This window comes from Vigna umbellata, chromosome 8 (assembly GCF_029865625.1).
Source record: "Vigna umbellata cultivar VRB3 chromosome 8, Vumbellata_1.0, whole genome shotgun sequence".
Classification (NCBI taxonomy): Eukaryota; Viridiplantae; Streptophyta; class Magnoliopsida; order Fabales; family Fabaceae; genus Vigna; species Vigna umbellata.
The window spans coordinates 40,077,263-40,099,611 of NC_142172.1; the positions used below are offsets into that span (position 1 = coordinate 40,077,263).

A 22,349-nucleotide genomic window follows, 5' to 3' on the forward strand; every position below is an offset into this window, starting at 1 on the left:
TCTTTTATATGTTTTTTTTTATTTCATGTTGTCTTATACATTTCTAAATAAATGCAAATTATTAAACGTCGTTTAGAGTTATAATGTGACCTAAAAGGATATTAAACGTCCAATGCTCCAGCTTTAGAGGTGAAAAGATTAGTGAATTCAATAAAAAATTGGAGGTTGGAGGGAGAGATTGAAAATTCATTAACTTTATCTTAGTGTGCGAGACCCTCTTCACTTCTCAAACTCGAACGAAATTTGACGATCATCCCATGTAATATTTCTTTCATTTGATACAAATGCATGTTAATTAACTACTTTATGTATGATTTTCGTTTGTTTTGACCGATTATTTTCGTGCTCTTGTCCTTCATAGGCTTTCTCTTGTCATTAGTGACGACACTTTATTCAGACAAACCCACCTTTTGATGTTAGTTTTCGTTTTCGTTATTTGTTGAACTTGTTTGTTGTTTGTTTGAACTTGTTTGTTCTTATTTATGGTTGCTTTATAAAATACCAAAAACTGAAATTGGTTGTTGTTTTTCTACTTTTCAGGTTGTAAAAAAATATCACAATTAATTAAAAAAAAAAATTGATTAACATGACAAAATTCGATGTTAAGTACGTAAACGTCTCCTGATATGACGTCATTTGCGAATTCACCGTTAAAAGTCCAAAATATTCGACGTTGTACGCTATTTTTTTCTAGTAGTATAATATAGATTTCATATAATCAACATCTCACCCTATTCCCTATTATATATATATATATATATATATATATATATATATATTATTAATGAAAACATATGTACTAGGAACATGTATTTTTTCATTGTAAATAATTAATTTAATTTAAAAATATTGAATTTAAATAAATAGTTTTAAAAAGCACAAAATGATAAAATAATTATTTTAATTTAAAAAGTTGTAAAATCCTTTTTCTTTCTTCTTTTAAAATCAAGGTGAGCATCTTAACTAAACAAAAACAAACTCGCACCTCTCAGAAACTTTCATCTCTTTTCATTATGAGTTAACTCAAATTTTTTTAGTAGAGGATGTCTTATCAATTATCACAAAGCCTCCTTCAAGTCTAGTCGTACAAAATGTATGAATCATGAATTAGTGTTGCAAAGCTAAGGTTGTGTTTTTACTTACATATAGATTAGTAAATGTGAGGATTTATGTGGTTTAAGATGTAATTGGAATGAGGGATCTTGATTGTTGTAATTGATCTATCAATTAGAAAACATTAACAAGTTTGAGAAGAGAAAAAGTGTAAGATACCAAATTGAATCTCACATCTAAGAAGCATTCATCATAGTGTTGGGCGACAACAGGTGGCGCTGGTGTCAGCTTTATTTTTTCTAAGTTAGAAAAAAAAATTATGTTACCTGTGTATAAAGAAAACAATTTCAACTAAAATTACCTGTGTTTTTTTTTCTTTTTGTCAAGGTCAAAACATCAATGGAAAGTTTAGAAGAAAAAAAAACTAATTAAGTCGTACAAATCATTCTAATCAATACATATTGTGATCAATATTAAATGAAAACAAACTTGAATGGCGTGAAAAGAAGTTGTGATAGATTTTGACTAAAAACTATTTAAGTGCACACGTTACATCACATGAAAATGGAAAGTTGCCAAGAAGGCAGTAACCAACACCTCACATGGAAGTCTTTATTGTTTGATCTTCACACTTTTACCCTTATTAACATCCTGAACTATTGCTGATTAACTTATTTGTAGAATTCCATCACTCCCGGCCAGGAGGCATCACAAGCAACATGAAATTTTGAAAAACCAGCGAGCTTGCACAAATTCTCGTACTGTTTCACAGTTCTTTCCTTTCCACCTGCTGTGATAAACATAAGGTTGTCGAGGCAGGAAAAGAGCTTAGATTGTTCAGTCGCTTCTGGTTCTTCTGGCATTATGATCTCCATAACAACCACCTTCCCATTTTGAGACAGTGCTTTGTGACAATTGCTCAAAATTTCTACGCACTTCTCGTCAGACCAATTGTGCAAGACAGCCTAAAACAACATCATAAAACACAAAAATATTTATACAACCTTAAAACGAAATTAGATTAATCCAATACATGAAATAGGTGTTTACTATCATTTATACTAACCTTTAGTGTCATGGCGTCACCTTCTGGAACACTTGCAAACATATCTCCTCCAACATGCTCAATCCCTTAATATTTTACAAATTTTAGAATTTAAATTATTATATATTAACCCTTCGATATATGATAAAACATCAAATATGTCAGGCTACCTGATAGCAGTGGTGCATTCTCAATGACTTGGGGCAGATCAAAATTAATTCCTTGAATTGAAGGGTATTTGGAGACTATCATTTTGAGGTTTTGTCCATTTCCACCTCCTACATCAACCAACGTTGATATTCCCTCAAATCCATTATATATTTCAAGTACTCTAATCATATCTGTTGCACACAAATCCGCCATAGTCTTGTTAAAAAATTCGTTCATTTTTGGATTCTTTTCCATGTACTGGTACTTTGTTATCCCATGAAGTTTCTTGAACAAATCAACGTCTGCATCAACCACTGCTTCCTTGAAATTCAGCCTGAGAAAAGAGATGGGAGCAAAGTAAGCTTTCCTTCTTTGAAAAAATGAAAATAAGGCTACACTTTTAGTCACAGACCTAATATTTAGACTTTATGAAAAAAGAGTTTGAGATTCTTCTCATAATACTACACATACCCTTTATGTCAACAAAAAATCGATGTCATAAATGAAAAGCTCATATTTAATAGTATACCTAACTAAACTGAAATAACTTCATGCCAGTTTCATTCATGTCATCATACAGTAATAATCAGAGCGACATGCATAAGAGTTAAAATTATTTACCAAAGTGGTGAGAGCGCAGGACAAGAGAGACAGGATGCAAATGAAGCGAAGTAGCCTCTAGTTGCCTCAGGGGCATAGTATTGTCCAATTTGTGAGAGTCCGTAAACTGTCTCAGTGGCACCGTGTTGTGTGGTGCGTGTTGAAGTGGTAAGAACAGAATAACTAGCAAGCAAACGCAGCATGCGATCAAGCCTATCGGGCAAGTCAGGATGCTGGTTTGGGAGCTTAGAAGCAATTTCATGAGATGACACGAATGAACCGTTTGGTGTTGCCTTGGCTATGATCTCAAACAGGTTGAGCTCAATAGCAGCATTCAGAACTGCAGGGTACACCACAGCAGTACTAAGCAACATTGCAGATACACGAGCATCTTCATCACATTTTTTAGGACAAGTTGTGCTAACAACATTGGATTCCCCCATTCTTGACTCTTAATTTAACTCTAATGTTCTTTAGTTTCTGGTTTGGTTACTGCCTGCTTAATTGCTCTTCGGTGTGCTCTTTTTATAGCTGTTTGTAGTTGTACATAGAAGGTCTTCTAATTATTTTAGTAAAAAACAAGTGATATCATTAGGTGAATCACTATACATAAAAGATACTTTTTATTTTATAATTTTGTCTTTCACGATTTTATTTTGTTATTAAGAAAACATCTTGAAAGAGAAAAAAAAATATTTAAACAGTGTTTCACTCGATTTCTTAGTGATATAAAAATATTAGACCAGGAATGTTGGCAAATGATATTTTCTTTAGTAACATATGCCTTATTCGCCATTGCAAGTTCTTTTCTAGACCTCATGTGGGAGAGGTACGAAGTTACTATTTGACCTATAACAAGCTCTTGAGTGGGAACAAGATCTGTTGCTGATAGGTATGTAATTTAAGAATCTGAATCTGCCATATATAGATATGAAAGAGAATATGCTCGAACTGGAATGCATCTCGATTTGTACACATAAGTGATATAAAAATAGAGTAAGAGTAGCATGACATATGTTTATTTGACATATCTAGTGAAACGAAATTGAAATAGTTTTACAAAAGTAAAATTTTGTAATTTTAAAAAAATAAGAAAATATAATGAATGTAAAAATTTATGTAAAAGACATAATATTTCCCATTGTACTGTCTTAATAAAAATATATTCAATTTCTCTATCTTTATGTAACTTTGACTATTCAAGGATGATTATACTTTTAAAATGAGAGAGAAATTGAAATTATAATTAAATTTAAGAATAGATTAAGAACAAAGCTCTAAAGAGAAAGTCGTAAAATTATTTATGGTAAAAATTCAAAATATGGATTTTAAGTTATTTAAGTATGAATGGGACTACTGCATAAAGGAGAAAATAGAAAAATAAGAAGGAAGAGTTTGAACATTATGAGGCTGCGTTGTTCTCGTCAGGGGATTTTTTTCCCTATGCGGTGGGAATCAAGCTCTAAAAATAATTCATTCACCGCGTCAATTTATCAAGTTCTCCAAGTCTTGAAAGATTATGGAAAAAAAAAAATTTAAAGATCGTCATTTATATTCAATTTATTACTATTATTATTATTATTATTCTAATTTATTTTAGAAAAACAATTCTAAATTACCAAATTTATTTTTCAAAAAGTACTATTTTTTAAGTTTTAGATCAAAATTCAAAGTTTAAAGTTTAAGTATGTAAACGTTTTTAAAAAGTTTGGAAAAAACAAAAAAAAGTATTGATAAAAAATAAAAAAGATCTTTTTAAAAAAAAAAATCTAGAAGAAGCAGTTAGCTACGTGAAATGTCAACGGTTTGAAAATTCTTTTCTATCCTAAATTGATATAATAATGCCAAAACTACCAACTACCATTGAAAAGTTATGGTTTTGTTTAAAGATTTGTAGCAATTGATTTTTCTAATAATTTTTACCCTTAAAGAGAAACTCAAAGTAAGAATTATCAGTTTCTTTCTTTTGAAATACAGGTGCTAAGAAATAGTGGATGCTGTTTTCTAATCTCTTGGTAGCACTGGTTGAGAATACCTTCAATGAAGGTGGCAGGGAGAGAAGTTTCTCGCATGAAGAAAGCATAGATTATCGTACAAAGAACAAGCAGCCACAGCTGATGATGCTTCAAAGAATTGACTAACCAATTTTGTTTTTTTAATTTTTTTATGCGGATTGGCCGTCCTAGACTCATGCAGGCTGCGAGTAATATGGATCAGACATATGCGGAATGAGCCCACGTTTTTTTACGGATTTGAGTTCACCCATGCATGCTATTCCGTTTTCTCATCCTTAATTAACATTAGTTACATTTAATTTTGTCACTCTTAAAGATATTTTCCAAGTAACGTTGAACCATTCCTTTTTAATTATTAGTTAAAATTATTTTCATGTTAAGTTAATTACAATTTGATCAACTAATACCAATTAGATATATTGTTTTCGGTAACATAAGTTACAATTATTATTTTTATTAATTAACGTTAGTTAAGATTTTCTATTTTTTTTATTGATACTGATTAGAGTTTCTTTGTTAATATTGATAACAAAAATTATTTTTCAAGTGTATATTTTTTCTAGTGTATAAAGAAAAAATTTCAACTAAAATTACCTGAGTTTTTTTCTTTTTGTCAAGGTTAAAACATCAATGAAAGTTTAGAAAAAAGAGAGAAAAAACTAATTAAGTCGTACAAATCATTCTAATCAATACATATTATGATCGATATTAAATGAAAACAACCTTGAATGGCGTGAAAAGAAGTTGTGATAGATCTGGACTAAAAATGACTATCATTATTGATTAAAAAAATTCTCAATATTTATATTTCAAAGTTCTCGACAATTTTTTCCTATTTGGCATGAATTAAAACATTTGCAACTTTTATTGATTAAAAAGGACTGCCACTGTTGATTAAAACAATTTTTATTCTAAAAGTAGGATAAAATAAAACTTCCGAATTTATTTTCATTTCTCTTTTGAAACTTGCGGATCAACTTAGTCTTATAGTCTTTTAAATTTCTTTCAACTCTTCAATCAATTTGGTTACGTGTAAAAATATATTAAATATGGTTTAAGGACATATAAATTCATACTATTTTTGTTACTATTAAATATATAGTTTTACTTTGACTTCATCTTATTTTTTTCGCGGTTAATTAGATTTCTAGTATTAAATTTTGTTTAATTTAGTTTGTTCTATCCGTTAAAATTATTAATTGAAAAGCTTACAAAATAGGGCGAGAAGCTTGGTTAGCAAAGAAAAAGCTAGGCTAACAAAGAAAAAGTGAGGCTGAAAAGCTTCAACCTTGCACATCCTTCTCCACTTCCATATCTCTTCCTTTCATCATGTCATTGCGACTGCATCTCCAGCACCACTAGCAACATTGACCACCATCGAGGCTTTGCCAGTGTTGTCTATCACGGTCTACCTCAACCTCCTTCAACTTTTGTTTTTGCCAAAAACTCACAAGATCCAATAACATCACAATAATGATTCATCTTTTCATATTCTCGTCTTTCCCACAACTTACACTTGCAATTAATTACTAACAATAACAAAAATTAAAATTAATAGGGAAGGAGAAATAGGTTAAATGATATAGAAAAGGTGAAACGTGAAGCGGCAACAAAGATCATGGACTTTGTTATTGCAATCATGGATTCAGAAAATTGAAACCCTCGTGGAGGATAACGAAGAAAAAGAAAGCATTAGAAAGCGTAATTGCTCAAATGGCAACAAAGTGATGACTAGTGACGGTTCTGACTAGGTAATAAAATGAGGCTACAGATCCTGGTGTTAATGGTTATGTCTCGCAGAACAAAAGTGACAAACTACTGACTTGTTTGCCGAATTTCTCAGTTGAGTTACGTTGATTAAGTTTCTCAACCGATCTTCTCCTCTGTTGGTTGAACTTATAGTCGAGATTCTCTTCTGTTGGTCGACTTTCTCAATCCAACATCTCCTATGCTAATAGGCCACGTAAGCAAAAACAACATACATCATGCAAATAGTGTCATAATGTATGCTATACAATTTAAAGAATGCCATGATTAAATTGAACAAAATTTATTAAAATAAAAACTTAATTGAGCGTGAAAAAAGAAATCATAATAAACAAATGGATGAAAATAAAGATTAAAATAGTATTTATTTCTTTTTCTTTTAGTATATATATATATATATATATTTATATATTTATAAAATACAAATTAGTTAAGTTCACACGTTACATCACATGAAAATGGAAAGTTGACCAGGTTATACCCAACACCTCACATGGAAGTCTTTATTGTTTGACCTTAAAATCCTGAACTATTATTATTAACCAGCTATTTGTAGAATTCCATCACTCCCGGCCCAGACGACGCATGACAAGCAACATCAAATTTTGAAAAACCAGCCAGCTTGCACAAATTCTCGTACTCTTTCTCAGTTCTTTCCTTTCCACCTGCTGTGATAAACATAAGGTTGTCCAGGCTCGAAACGAGCTGAGATTGTTCAGTTGCTTCTGGTTCTTCTGGCATTATGAATTCCAGAACAACCACCTTCCCATCTCCAGACAGTGCTTTGTGACAATTGCTCAATATTTCTACGCACTTCTCGTCAGACCAATTGTGCAAGACAGCCTAAAACAACATCATAAAACACAAAAATATTTATACAACCTTAAAACGAAATTAGATTAATCCAATACATGAAATAGGTGTTTACTATCATTTATACTAACCTTTAGTGTCATGGCGTCACCTTCTGGAACACTTGCAAACATATCTCCTCCAACATGCTCAACCCCTTAACAATATTTTACAAAGTTTAGAATTTAAACATATCATTATATTAACCCTTTGATATATAATAAAACATTAAATATGTCAGGCTACCTGATAGCAGTGGTGCATTCTCAATGACTTGGTGCAGATCAAAATTAATTCCTTGAATTGAAGGGTATTTGGAGACTATCATTTTCAGGTTTTGTCCATTTCCACCTCCTACATCGACCAAAGTTGATATTCCCTCAAATCCATTATATATGTCAAGTATTCTATTCATATCCGTTACGCACAAATCCGCCATAGACGCGTTAAAAATTTCGTTCATTTTGGGATTCTTTTCCATGTACTGGTACGTTGTTACCCCATGAAGTTTCTTGAACAAATCAACGTCTGCATCAACCACTGCTTCCTTGAAATTCGACCTGAGAAGGAGTTAAAACCATTGGAGCAACGTAAGCTTTCCTTCTTGTAAAATGGAAACGGCTACACTTTTAGTCACAGACGTAATATTAGACTTTATGAAAAAAGTGTTTGAGATTCTTCTCATAATGCTACACATACCCTTTATGTCAACAAAAAACAATCTTACTTAAAGTCATAAATGAAAAGGTCATATTTAATAGTATACCTAACTAAACTGAAAAAACTTCATGCCAGTTTCATTCACATCATGATACAGTAATGATAAGAGCGACATGCATAAGAGTTAAAATGATTTACCAAAGTGGTGAGAGCGCAGGACAAGAGAGATAGGATGCAAATGAAGCGAAGTAGCCTCTAGTTGCCTCAGGGGCATAGTATTGTCCAATTTGTGAGAGTCCGTAAACTGTCTCGGTGGCACCGTGTTGTGTGGTGCGTGTTGAAGTGGTAAGAACAGAATAACTAGCAAGCAAACGCAGCATGCGATCAAGCCTATTGGGCAAGTCAGGGTGCTGGTTTGGGAGCTTAGAAGCAATTTCATGAGATGACATGAGTGAACCATGTGGTGTTGCCTTGGCTATGATCTCAAACAAGTTGAGCTCAATAGCAGCATTCATAACTGCAGGATACACCACAGCAGTACTAAGCAGCATTGCAGATACACGAGCATCTTCATCACATTTTTTAGGACAAGTAGTATAGAGGCTATTCTTGCTAACAACATTGGATTCCCCCATTCTTCACTCTTAATTTAACTCTAATGATCTTTGGTTTCTGGTTTCGTTACAATTTGTCTGCTTAATTGCTATTCAGTGTGCTCTTTTTATAGCTCTTGTAGTTGTATAAGGTGATCTCAAGTGGTTTGAGAATAAGATTCCAATTAAGGTCTAACTGATATTTTAATGGAGATTGAGTAATATGTTAAGATCAACCACTGTAAATACAAATTATTATTTTTAAAAAAATATTTAAAAAATAATTAACTGTGTTTCACTTCCATTAAGTATAAAAATACTGGTCAAGAGACTTTACGTATATAATAATTCACATTATACTATCTTAATTAAAATATGTTCAATCAAGAGACTACAAGTATGAATGGAACTAGTGCATAAAATAAATGCAGAGGTGAAAATAGAAAAATATGAAGGAAGAGTTTGAACATGATGAGGCTGCGTTCTTCACGTCTAAGGTTTTTTTTTTTCCGTATGCGGTGGGAATCAAACACTAAAAATAATTTAATGACTGCGTCAATCTATCGAGTTCTCCCTCATGAAAGACAATGGAAAGAAATTTAAAGAAAATGAGATCGCCATCTATATTCAATTTATTTTTTTTTAAATTATTTTTTAAAAACGGTCAAAAAATCGATTATAGGACTTCAACACCTTTTTAATCTATAAATTTGAAATTTTAGGTTAATTTATCAAAATGGGTTAATTTGCTTTAACTATTGTTGAGAGGGATTAGTTTTTTAAAATTTTACATAACGGGGTGAATGGAGAACGACTTAAAAAGTTTAAATCTTACTGCCTTGATGAATCAAATTTATCTTATGCAACATTAAACGACGTTAGAAAACTTTTGTTATTTTTTTTAAGTGAAGTGGTCATATTCATGAAAACTTAAGATAAAAACATTTTTTTTCCTATGATAACTTAAGTCATATGTAATGACAAAACTTCAATTTTTTGCCTTATAAAATAAAGTGATATTTAGGGAGACTTTTATTGATAGGTTAAAACCTTATGATGGTCCTTATATTTGTACATGAATCTTAATTCGGTTCGCCTGTTTTAAGTTGTCTCAGTTGGGATCTTAATTTTAAAAATGTGTAACAAATAAGCTTCACATTTGTACATGAATCTTAATTTGATTCACCCGTTTTAGGTTGTCTCAATTGGAACCTCAATTTTGAAATTGTGTAACAAATAAGTTAATTCCGTTAAATGATAAAAATCGACGTCAAAACATACTAATATGAATTATTTTAATTTTTATTATATGGAAATGAAATTTAAATTATGATGTAAAATTTGGTAAAGTAAAAGAAAAAAAAAAGAAAAAAGCAACAAAATTTTTTGTGTTTCCCTATTCGTTATACACTTTGCCATGTCATCATCTTCAACCTCAAAATCCGCCATCGAACAAGCCAGTCCTAAGCATAACCACCACGAGATCACTGGAAACTACATCAGCATGTCTTGACGTTGTTTCTTTCCACTCAACGAAAATAGTTTGTTTCTTATACATTTTTAAAATTGAGAACCTAATTGAAACAACTTAAAACGAAAGGTCTGAATTGAAATACATATACAAATATAAAGATCATCCAAGACTTTTAACCTTCAGTTATATTTATTTTCTTTTATAGTTGAAGTCTCACTTTGTCAAAAAAAGGTTTTTTATACCTGTTTAAAAAACTTTTTATACAAGTTTTTTAATAGTTATAAATGTAGTGGTATAGAAAGTTTTCGTCCTTTTACACCTGATAAAAGTTTGATATTTACACCTGATATTCTAGGATCAGGTATAAAAAAGTCGCTTCTCTTATTAAAAAAACTCACTTTTACACTTGCTGGTAACAGAACAGGTATAAAAGAAACTCACTTTTATACCTCGTGATGTTATACCCTGTGTGAAAAAATAAGATTTTTTATACCTAATGTGGCTTTAACCACTGTAAAAAGTGACGTTTTTTTAAAAATATATCCATATCCAGACTTGCAAAAAATTCAATCTTAGATTTACCTAACAATATTGTTTCTATTAACATATCAAAATGTAATATTTACCTAACAAACTTCCTAAGTATATTTACCTAACATACTTAACACAGTTACACATAAAATAGTTCCTAAACTCAAAATGTAACATTGAAACATCTAATCATTTAAAAATGGTTAAAAAAAATGCAACCCACTGCTTCCGAACATCCTTGATGACATGTTGCTCCATTGAAAAAGCACTACTACAAAATAGACTTTTTATAGCGTGTGTTTATACCTGTTCAATTTTATCAGGTGTAAAAAATGATACGGTGGCAAAATGGTAAATAAAAATAACTTTTTTACACCAGTTACTCTAAAAATAGGTATAAAAAATAACATAGTGGCAATATCGTAATAAATAATAAATAATTCTACACCGGTTACATTAAGAAGCAGAATAGAAAATAATTTTTATACCTATTTTACTTCAAAACCGGTGTGAAATATTAAATGTACCCACTACTATTCCTATTCCCATTCCCGCTTCACTCTGCGCGCATCTTCTTTTCTTCTCTTAGTTCTCTACATTTCTTCATCTTTGCTTCACATCTTCTCCTAATTCTCTCTGGCACGCGCGCGATTCTCCTCCACAAGCTCCTTTGCATTGAGGGCAAAGTTCAAAACCTCCAATGTCGCGACTCTTCCCGATCGACTGCTTGTTAAAACTCTCGTGTTCTTGGACCGCGACTCCTCTATAAGGTTAGATCCTCTCTTTTGCTATGTTTGGGGGATTAGGGTTTCGCGCAACACAAGAATGAAATTTAATGTGTGCATATGCTCTGTTTTGTTATATCTAGCAATATACCTACTCCAAAGTACCTTAGTTTATTTGCTTTAGGAGCTGGGAGCATTATCAGTTTATGTATTTTGTTTCCTTATCGTCAATCTTGCTTCTGACTAAGATCTGGGCACTGTAGGAAGCTTTCCTTATTTTTTGAACTTGAAGAATATGAAAATATGACCTGCATTTTCACTTCTTAAGATCTTTTTAGATTGTGTAAAATGGAATTGTATACACAATTTCATTTAAGGGTCAGAAGACAGGATTTTATGCATACCAGCGTGAGAATCGGAAGTTTATATCAACAATTTCAGATGGTCTAAAGGTTCTTGATCTTTGCTGCTATAGTGGTGGTTTTGCTCTAAATGCCGTGGGTGGAGGTGCTTTAAATGTCACAGGTGGTTATATATTTTTAGTTCTCATTTTTTTTCTAATAATTATCACTACTTACAATTGACATTATAATGTTGTTGATACTTTGCTGTTTTACTGTCTCATGATTGAAATTTGGAAAGGAAGGATGCATACACCTTACCATCCTTGAGCTAGTGATGTTAAGTATTCCTGACTCGAATCCAAACTTGAAACTAAACTTATAACATTTATTGCTAAATTTTAATAGTTAAACCTATTAATAGTTAATCATTAATCAAGCCAGAGTCTTCCTCTATTGTGGACCATTGATTTGAACGGCTTTGAGTCATCCAATTGCCTGCATATCATATGTATATTGGCTGTGACTCATCCTGTTTGTTAGAGAAGAAGATTAAGAATAGGATGAAAACTTAAGAGTAGGAATGACCGACTCTGTATAGTTTTTCTCCATACCAGATATATAGGCCCACCCGAGTGGGTTATAATAACCTAAGAACTATTCTGTATCACTGCTGATAGTTTTTTTATTTTTAATGTTTTAAAGTAGGTGAATTTCTTTTCCCTGGCTTGAAATACTATATGTCTTCAGAAGTAGATTTGTCATTCATCAGTAACAATTGAGAATTTTCTTTTTATATTATAGTAATCTTTTAAAAAGTTTTTTTTTCAATCTTTTTAAAGAGCTTTTATTTACTTTTCTCTTCCAAATGTGTAACTTTTGCTATTGCTGCTTCATCCTTTATAATTAATGTGATATGTTGGAGCAAGTGAAGATTTGCTCAAGAACAGGACTTATGGTGCCTACTGAAAATGATGCAGAAAAGTTGGAGTCGAAACATAATTCTGTCAAGCAATATCTTGTTAAGTGGAAGGGACTCTCATATTTGCACTGCACATGGTAAATTCAATGATTATTTTGTTATTTCATAACTTTATATTCCTTTCTTTGAATCTTGCAGTCTTGTTCTCTATTATTGTATCAGTGCAATTATTATTTTGAATACATGTTCATTAATTTTTCTTTCAAAACTGCATGTTGATTTTTTATTTGATCTTAATTTATTTACTTGTGCAGCCTTTTTATTTGATCTTAATTTATTTTATTGAAAGGTATAAGCAGCATTCTCTGCCCATTATTTTCAAGGTTTTACTTTAATCTTATTATAGATGATACTACTTTCAACCTGACGCTTCAAATATGTAACTTTTGAAACATGTTTCAGTTTTATAAATTTAAGAGTCAAAATTTAAAATAATTTAAATATTTTTTCTTTTTTTCATTTTTTAAAATATTTTTTAAGAACAAAACTGTGATTAAAAACATATTTCTATACATACTTCTATGGAACTAAGCCTTCTACACAACATAATATTATTTGAAATATTTTGCATATCATTTGTGCATTATTTTCTAATTGACGTAAAAGTATTCTTCTCCAGTACCAAAAGAAAAAATAGTTTTAATTGTGTACCATAATGACGGTTGGATATCTAATCTTGAATATTTGAATAACATGACAACATTATATTTTAGAACTTTGGTTAGTTTCTGTCAATTGTTGTCGCAAAACCCTTCTCTGAATAGAGGTCTTTTCTTCCCATCTATTGTGTTTCCAACTTTTCTCGCAAAATTAAAAGATGAAAACAAATTTTTCTGATGTATCTGAGCCAAGGGATGTTACTGAAGATTTCCAGTCTGATTTCTTTCCAATGCTTCGTTATGTGACAATTGTGTAGTGGAGTTGATGAAAAGGCAAATGAAGCGTGCTCCACAGTTGCTTTCCAGGCATTGCTTTGTCATTTGGTGGAATTATCTTTGTCCTGTCTACTGCACTGCTGGTATGTCAAGTTAGAAATGCAAGCAAACTCAATACTTAATACTATATTATATTAGTATATGAGCTTGATAATTTCAGGAAAAGAAAATTGCTGCCTGGTTTCCTTTTGATATTATCTATGTTTTTTTTCTTTTTCAGGCTCTTCTATCTGGATGTTCTGTAGGAGGTTTAGCTACCATTATACATTGTGACGAATTTCGGGAATTGTTTCCTAGAACCATAAGAGTAAAATGCCTGAGTATAGGTAATATTCATGTTTGCAAATACAATAGCAAGTAATTACTTTCTTGAGTCAATAACATCAATTTTTCAATTTGGTGTTAGAGCCACCTACAGCAAAACAAGATTCAAATGATCAAATCTCAAATAGTTTTTTCAATGAAAGCTCAAATTCTGGTGTCCAAGTCCTGTTGTGTCTTTTTCCTTTGTTTTTTTTTCCTTTTCTCTTTCTTGGGTGATATTTTTGTATGGCAATTATTAGTTAACTTGATGCGTATTATGATGCATTGATATCTCTTCCAAAGCAGCTTAGTTCATAGTGCATGTTTCTGGAAGTAGTATTCTTTTAGAGCCTAATGTGTCTTTGACAAGTGATTTCTATTATATGATACTTAAACATTGATACGACCTCTGTTACTATTGTATTTTCTCAAAAGAATGTTATAAAAGATGTTGCAAAGGTCCACAGAGAAAGCTAGTAAGAGAGAAAGCTAGTAAGAGAGAAAGCTAGTAAACATCAAAGTTAAATTCTTGATTGATTTTGATTCACCTTATGAATGAGTAGGGTTATTAGTGTGTTATTGGGGCTGAAGGGGTTCTTTTTATAGGATTTCACTTGGATTCCCAATGAAATTCAATCTCAGTGTGGAAGTTAATAACCTCGTTTATATACACGTCTTGAGTTTTGAGCCAATTCTCCCCCACAAATAATGATTCTCCGCTTCTTCTTTTTCTTTTTTAAATTTAGTTGCAATGGGGTTTACTGTTTTAATTATTTTATTTTTTCCTTGCAGTGACATTGTGTCTAATAATCCTAAAAACGTCTTCTACTTAGCTTTTCTTATATGGAAGAACTTAAAAGATGAAATTATATTTAATTTATAAGCTTTGTTATGCCTAGTGTCAAGAGTTTTGTTCTTTGTTATAAAATTATATGACTTTATATTTGTGAGTTATAAGTCAAAGAAAACATTTCATTGGCAAAGAAAATATTTAATGTTTTACTTGACTTAAACTATTCAATGTATAGATATTTGATGACAAATCTCTAATGGAGCAACATGTCATAAACGATGTTCGGAGGCAGTGGGCTGCATTTTTTAACCATTTGTAAATGATTAAATATTTCGATATTACATTTTGAGTTTAGAAACTATTTTATATGTAACGATGTTAAGTAACTATGTTATGTAAATATATATTTAGAAATTTTGTTAGGTAAGTATTATATTTTGATGTGTTAATAGAAATGATATTGATTATTTTGTTTAATATTGATTATTTAGACTGGATTATGTAATTGAATTTTAGGCACGTCTAGATATGGATAATAGCACAAACAAATCAAACATTTTAAAAAAAGGTCATTTTTTATACCGGTTAAAACCAAAACAAGTATAAAAGTCTTGCATTTTTTACACCGGTTATAACATCACAAGGTATAAAAGTAAGATTCTTTTATACCTATTCTATGACTAGCAGGTGTAAAAGTGATATCATTTTATACTTGTTTCCAGATTAGGTATAAATAACATACTTTTATACCTGACGTGTAACAGGTGTAAAAAAGTGAAAACATTCTATACCCCCACTTCTATACCAACAAAAAAATAGGTATAAAAAGTCTATTTTAACAAGTATAAAAAGTGTATTTTACACTAGTGAAGTGTCATCAAATATCTACACAATGAATAGTTTGAGTCAAGTTATGATATTAATGGTTTAAGATCTTAATTATAAAATGAGGGAGAAAAAAACAAAGAAAAATCCCAAATAGCAATATCCTGTCAAGAAACCTAAAATTTTGCAACTGTGTCAGGAGTTTGAAGGATTCCTTGTGGAGATTCAGCTGCAAGCTCTGCAACTTCTTTATATTTTGTTTGGACAAACAGTTCATGAAAACGTTCCACTACCTGAAATGTCAACAAGTTTGGATATCATATCCATGAGATCTCATGGGTGAACACAACTTCAATCCTTTATTTTTGTAAATATTTTTTTTAGAGAATTTGAAGATTTTAAGTTCACTAAAAATTTAATAAAATACATACTTAATAAATGTTGTAATTATGTTTTATATTTTAATTTAATATAATTATTTGGGTTAAATATGTTTTTAGTCCCTAAACTATTGGCCGTTTCTGGTTTTCGTCCCTGTTTCAAAGTAAGGAACAATTTGGTCCTCATTCTTTTCGAAACGTTCGTTTTAGTCCTCGAAAACTAAACACTGTTTAAAAATTTGGTCCTCATTTAGCAACAAATGAGGACTAAAACCAAAATTCCGAGGACTAAAACGAACTTTTCGAAAAGAATGATGACCAAATTGTACTTTACTTTGAAAGAGGGACGAAAACCAAAAACGGCCAATAGTTTAGGGACTAAAAACATATTTAATCCTAATTATTTTACATTAATAAAATGAATATAATTGAAAAATTTATTAAAATAAGACTAAATAAATTATATAAACTATAACTATAAAAGAAAAAAAATGTTTTTAATTAAAGTCTAATTAAGTATGATAATTTTAATTTTTTATTTTTAAAAACTGCACATACGATTTTAACTATTAACAAAAACAAATGTTTTTAACATACGATTTTAACTATTAACAAAAACAAATGTTTTTAACTGAAGACTTAATAGATATAAAGATTCAGGTAGAACAAATCTGACCTAACTAAAGTCGTTGTAAGTTTTTAAGTCGTGATCCCAAGAACGACTTCACCATATTCTATAAAATTTTAAAAAATCAACCTCCTTTCATAAATGAAAAAGTAAATTAACAAATTTTATCTTTTTATCATTGTAAAAAAGTTGCCCTCCAATTGCTCCTTAATTGGCACACGAGATTGTCCAATAACCCTCACTCACTTATGATTAGTGAATATAAAATACTAAATATATATTCACAACTATAATATAATGAAATTATATTGTGATGTTAAGTTGATAATCGATTATACAATTGAATTAAAATTGAATTTCATTTGGTTCACATGTAATTTATTATTTTAAATAATAATTTATTATGTTGATAAAAAATAATTTTTATTATTATAACAAATGATTGATTATTTATTAGTTATATTGATGTAAAATGTTTTTTGGTAAAAATAAAAATAGAATAATATATTATAGTTAATATTGATTAATTATTTGAGTAGGTTAAAACTGTTTAAAAAGGAAATCTTTTCAAATTTTCAGTTCATAATGTACTTTCATTTTTTTTCAAAAGAGAAGTTTATGACTTTTTTAATAGAGTTTTTTTTTTTCAAAGAAGCTTTCTCTACACTTTGTTGAAAAACATTTACTCAAGAGCAATTAAAAGTTTAAACATGCTACAGGTTTATACTATAATTTTTTAGAAAAGTATATATTATTGTTTCATGTGATATGTTACTTTTTCTTTGTACTTCTCTTTCTCTTTAATATTGTTTATTTTTAACCTATATATCAAGTTTTCAAAAACAAAATTTTGACCATAAAAATAAATTTAAATGCGCCGCTAAAATACGTCACTAAATCAATAACTTTTATACCTGGATTCATTATTCAAATCACTAAATCTTAACATCTAATTAATTTGTCACAAAGTTAACAAAAAGTTAACTAAAACGAAACCATTTTTATAATTTTGTAACAACTAAAAAAGACGGTATAAAAGAAATAAAATTATTTTTGAGAATAAAATAAGATATTATTATCTAATAATATTTTTGTATTGTTTTAATCATATATATAGTCATGTTATTCTACTATACATCACTAATAAATTATTATACCAATTTTATAATTTAATATAAAAAATTATATTTAAATATTATTTTTTAGTCTTATTATTATTTATATAATAATCATTATTATTTTATTGTTATTATTATTAGTAATTGTGCTATTATTTGTATTATTGTTTTTTAGATAGCTTTCTTTTGTAAATAAATTTTGTTTATCTAATTTTAAAATTGATTAATTTTAAAAAATATAAAAGAAAAATGTGATTAAATTTAAATAAATTAGCACTTGAAAAATAAAATTCAAAAGAATGTGAAAAAGAAATAATCCTCTTTATATAATTATTTTGTAGACAGGTTTTAATTATTTTGTAGATTATTTTTATTCATTTATTTTTTTAAATGATTAAATTAAAAAAAAGTTAAATAAAATAGTGATTAAATTTAAAAATATGTGATAACTATTTATTTTACATGTTTTCGTGTGTATATTTTGGGGAATAAATCAACTCTTTCATAACGTTTACCTTGTTTTATCTTAAGTTTAGTGTGTTTTCTTTTGTTGTAGTTAGTATATGTTTGTTTTTACCTCTAATCTCCATTTGAGTGTGAAATAAGAAAATAGGAAAAAAAAGTTAGAACTCAAGTAAACATAATTCGATAACAAAAGATATATTTTAAGTGAATACTCACACTAAGTGCCACAAGAGTCACGCTTAGTGTTGCGAACACGATGAACAAACATAATTTTTTCTATGACAAAGTTCACAAGTTGATCGACACTGTTCATGCGTTGATCGACATTGTTCACGCGTTAATGGACATTGTTCATGGGTTGACCAACACTGTTTGCTCACTAGGCGAGTTAACTTTCTCGTTAGGTGAACTGACCAGCTTGTTGGGCAAGAATTGATGCTCTTTGGGCGTGTGTATCAGTCTAAAAACACAAAAAAAAAGGTATTTAATCATGTTTTCATGGAGGTTTTGGAATTCTCCTCCTACACTTCATTTTCACCTAAAGCGATTGGGAAGGGCCCTTAGAGGTTGTTTGCGATGCTGGGAAGCTCTCCCACTCCTCCTTGGGTCTTCAAGCTTCATCAATGGTGATTGTCTCTTTTGGGTTGAGGAAGAAGGTGAATCACGAATTGATGAAAATGGGAAAGGGAAACGTAATTGGAGCATAAAGTAGTTGCAAAGAACCTTGGGAAAGGTCGTGCATCTCTTTATGATTTCAATTTCTTCTTTATCTCTTTAATTTTGTAGAACTCTAACTTGTCCAATAGTTTTTTCTATTTGTTGAGATTAAATGTAATAAATAAAATCTTGTGTATTTTGTGATGGTAATACATATGTTTTTCTGTTTCAAAGTTAGTATTCAATTTTTGTGTTTAATGCTTGCTTTGGTTTCGTCACCCATGCATGATTTGTGGTTCTTGAGGTATTGAAAAATATGACTTGAACCTATAATTGAAATTTAACACTTAATGAATGGAATTGAGATGTTTATGAATGCATGAGAATGAAATGGATGAATTCTAGTATTAACAAATTGTAAATACTCTATACTAAATTCCTTGCACACCAATTGTTTAATAAAAAATACCAAAAATAGTTTCTTATATTTTTGTACACTTTGATGTTTAATTGAGTTATGAAAGGAAAATTTATTTATGTTGCATAAGTCCCTTAGAAGTGAACTATATTTTTCACTTGTTACGCTCTAATTTGTATACTTACCTTCGGTTTTGCAACCAACAATATATACCTGTAAGATAAATTTAGAAATAAGTGGATAGAAATATGAATTTCATTATAAAATAATAAGATAGATTAGTACGTAAGTATAATTAGATTTGTTTGAAATAACAACTGCTGAACAATATTGAAAAAGAAAATGTGTACACGACAAATATAAATTTTCTTATATATACCAGTGAGACACAAATGTTATTGATGTATGTATGTATTTTTAAAATATTAGTAAGTGATGATGCTGAAATCTTATTAAGTTATTATACGAAGTAAATTTGTATTTATTAAGTTATATTTATCCATAATTTATGTTTTGTTATAGATAATTATTTAAAATTTAAAAGTAGTAATTAAAAGGATAAAATTGAAATAGCAAAAAATACATATAGTTATAGATATAGTTGTAGATAAAATAAATTTTAATTATTGAAATAAAACATATTATAAATATCTAGTGAAAGACATGTGTTTACTTTTTTTAATGATAATAAAAGATAATTTTTATAATTTTATTGTAAATATAAATAAATTTATAATTTTATTTTATATATAAATAATTTTTATTCATTTTGTAGGTATTATTATAATTAAAAAATGGTTATGTTTGAAAAATGGTCAAATAAAAAAAATTAAATTACAGAAAAACAGTTACTTAAAAAACTAAAATAGGAAAATAATTATTTTAATTTAAAAAATATATATTTAAAGAATAAAATTCGAAAACTAATATGCTCATAAAAAAAAGAGAATCCTCTTTGTCTATAGTGTAATGTGTATAGATGTATAGGTAATTACTAACCGTATATATTATTATTATTATTAATATTAACATTAGCATTAAGATTATTAGCATTAACGTTATTAGTAATATTATTATTATTATTAGTAACTAATAATTTTTATATCATAAATTTACAAACAACACTAACAAAAAGACAAGCTAAAACATTTTATTTAATATAATATTTAAATAAAAAGTGTAATTCAGAATTTTAGTCATATCTGATTAATTATTATACTAATTTTATAATTTAGTGTAAACAAATTAATATTTATGTTAGTTTTTAATCTTAGTATTTATCATTAAAAACAACAATATATTTGATTTCATACGTCAATATTTTTTAATATTTATCATTAAAAAAACAATACATTTTTTAATTCTTTATAAATTTTACCATCATTGGATTATATTTCATATGCTTATATTTTTCTTTGACAAGTATATATTTATACACATTTCATTTTAATATAATATAATTCAAAATTTTAATTATAAATTTTAATTATATAATCTTATTATTTTACTACACATTATTAATAAATTATTATATCCATTTTATAATTTAACAAAAATTAATTCATATTTAAATATTATTTTTTAATTTTATTATTGTTATTATTATTATTATTTATATTATTATTATCATTATTATTATTATTATTATTATTATTAATATTTGTATTATTTTTATAATCGATTACTAATATTACTAATGATATTATTAGTTATACTTTCTATGATTCATTATTTTAACATAAAAAGTTAATATTAAAATAATACTATTATTTTTAATTAATTTGTTAAAAAAATCGTGATTAATTTTTTAATTTTTTCTATATCATTAAAATTTTTATTTAAATATTATATTTAAATATAATTGTAAATATTATATTTAAATATAATTGTAAATATTATATTTACAACTATACATAATTTTAATATTTAAATATAATTGTGTAAATAAATTACTTGTTTAAATGTAATACTAATTATGTTATTTTTCTTAATACAAATCAAAAAAATAAAAGAAAAACAACGACATAGACCAGTTATTTTACAAAAATATACATATTAGAATCTCAACGTCTTAGTAATCTGTCACGTAGGTAACAATATTAATGAAGTTAACTAAAATGAAACGATGCCATTTTTTCAATCATTTGGATAGTAATTTTTAGAATTTTGTAACAACTAAAAAAAGACTGTATGAAATAAAGAGAATAAAGATATCATTCAGGCTAAAATAAGATATTATAATCCAATAATATTCCCGTACAATTAGAAAACTAAGTTTAATTATAGAGGCAAATTTAAAATAACTTTATTAACTTTACCCCCTAGTAGAAAATACTAGATTATAGTTCAGTGGATTACTATTTACAGAGAAGACCTTTCGTTTTTATAGTTCGTACATTTCTGTGTTTCTTTCAACTTATATTTTTATGTAGTTTTATATTGTAGAGAAAATGACTAAAAAATATATATTATGGCAAACATAAAACTATGACTAATTCGATCAAGATTATAGATTCTCCAATTCAACATCACTTTCCATCAAAACAAACAAATTTCATGTACCAAATACAAAAACAATTACATAAAATCAACTTTATAGAATCTAAAATCGCTTTCTCAAATCAAAAGAACTATATCTACACTTATAAAACACTCAAATGTCGCATATGTGATTAGAAAACGCATGAACTATAAAAAAATATCAAAAACTAACTTATAATTTTGCAAAAACTGATTGGATATATAGACTTGAAAATATTTCTTCAGTGATTACTTAGACGCTCTCTTATCTTCAAATAGTTAAACGAAAGATATGAAAACTTAAAAAAAAATAAAACTCTTAAAAAATAAGATCTAAAGAAATATCATGTGTTTTAAATAATGAGACTTTTTAATTGAAATTTTATTTATATTTTAAAACTTTTAATATCAAATAACTGAATCTTATTATTTAAACAATTTATCAACTCTAAATACTCTATTTTTTATATTCTTACAACTAAACGCATCTTGTCATTGTTTTTTAACTTTTATATATAA

General features: G+C 28.4%; 2 protein-coding genes across 2 annotated transcripts; both read right to left on the minus strand.

Moving 5' to 3' along the window:
- Positions 1-1,504: 1,504 nt before the first annotated feature.
- LOC148194672 (isoliquiritigenin 2'-O-methyltransferase-like) lies at positions 1,505-3,326 on the minus strand. The gene is made up of 4 exons (XM_088097494.1): positions 2,870-3,326; positions 2,269-2,582; positions 2,120-2,184; positions 1,505-2,018 (listed from the first exon to the last, which is right to left on the minus strand). The coding sequence occupies exons 1-4, from the start codon at positions 3,289-3,291 to the stop codon at positions 1,725-1,727; spliced, it is 1,095 nt and encodes a 364-aa protein (XP_087953620.1). The 5' UTR covers positions 3,292-3,326; the 3' UTR covers positions 1,505-1,724.
- A 3,744-nt stretch (positions 3,327-7,070) lies between these two features.
- LOC124822250 (isoliquiritigenin 2'-O-methyltransferase-like) lies at positions 7,071-8,919 on the minus strand. Its single transcript, XM_047294245.2, has 4 exons — positions 8,341-8,919; positions 7,729-8,042; positions 7,575-7,639; positions 7,071-7,473 (listed from the first exon to the last, which is right to left on the minus strand). Exons 1-4 carry the CDS (start codon positions 8,775-8,777, stop codon positions 7,177-7,179), a joined length of 1,113 nt encoding a protein of 370 aa, XP_047150201.2. The 5' UTR covers positions 8,778-8,919; the 3' UTR covers positions 7,071-7,176.
- Positions 8,920-22,349: the final 13,430 nt, after the last annotated feature.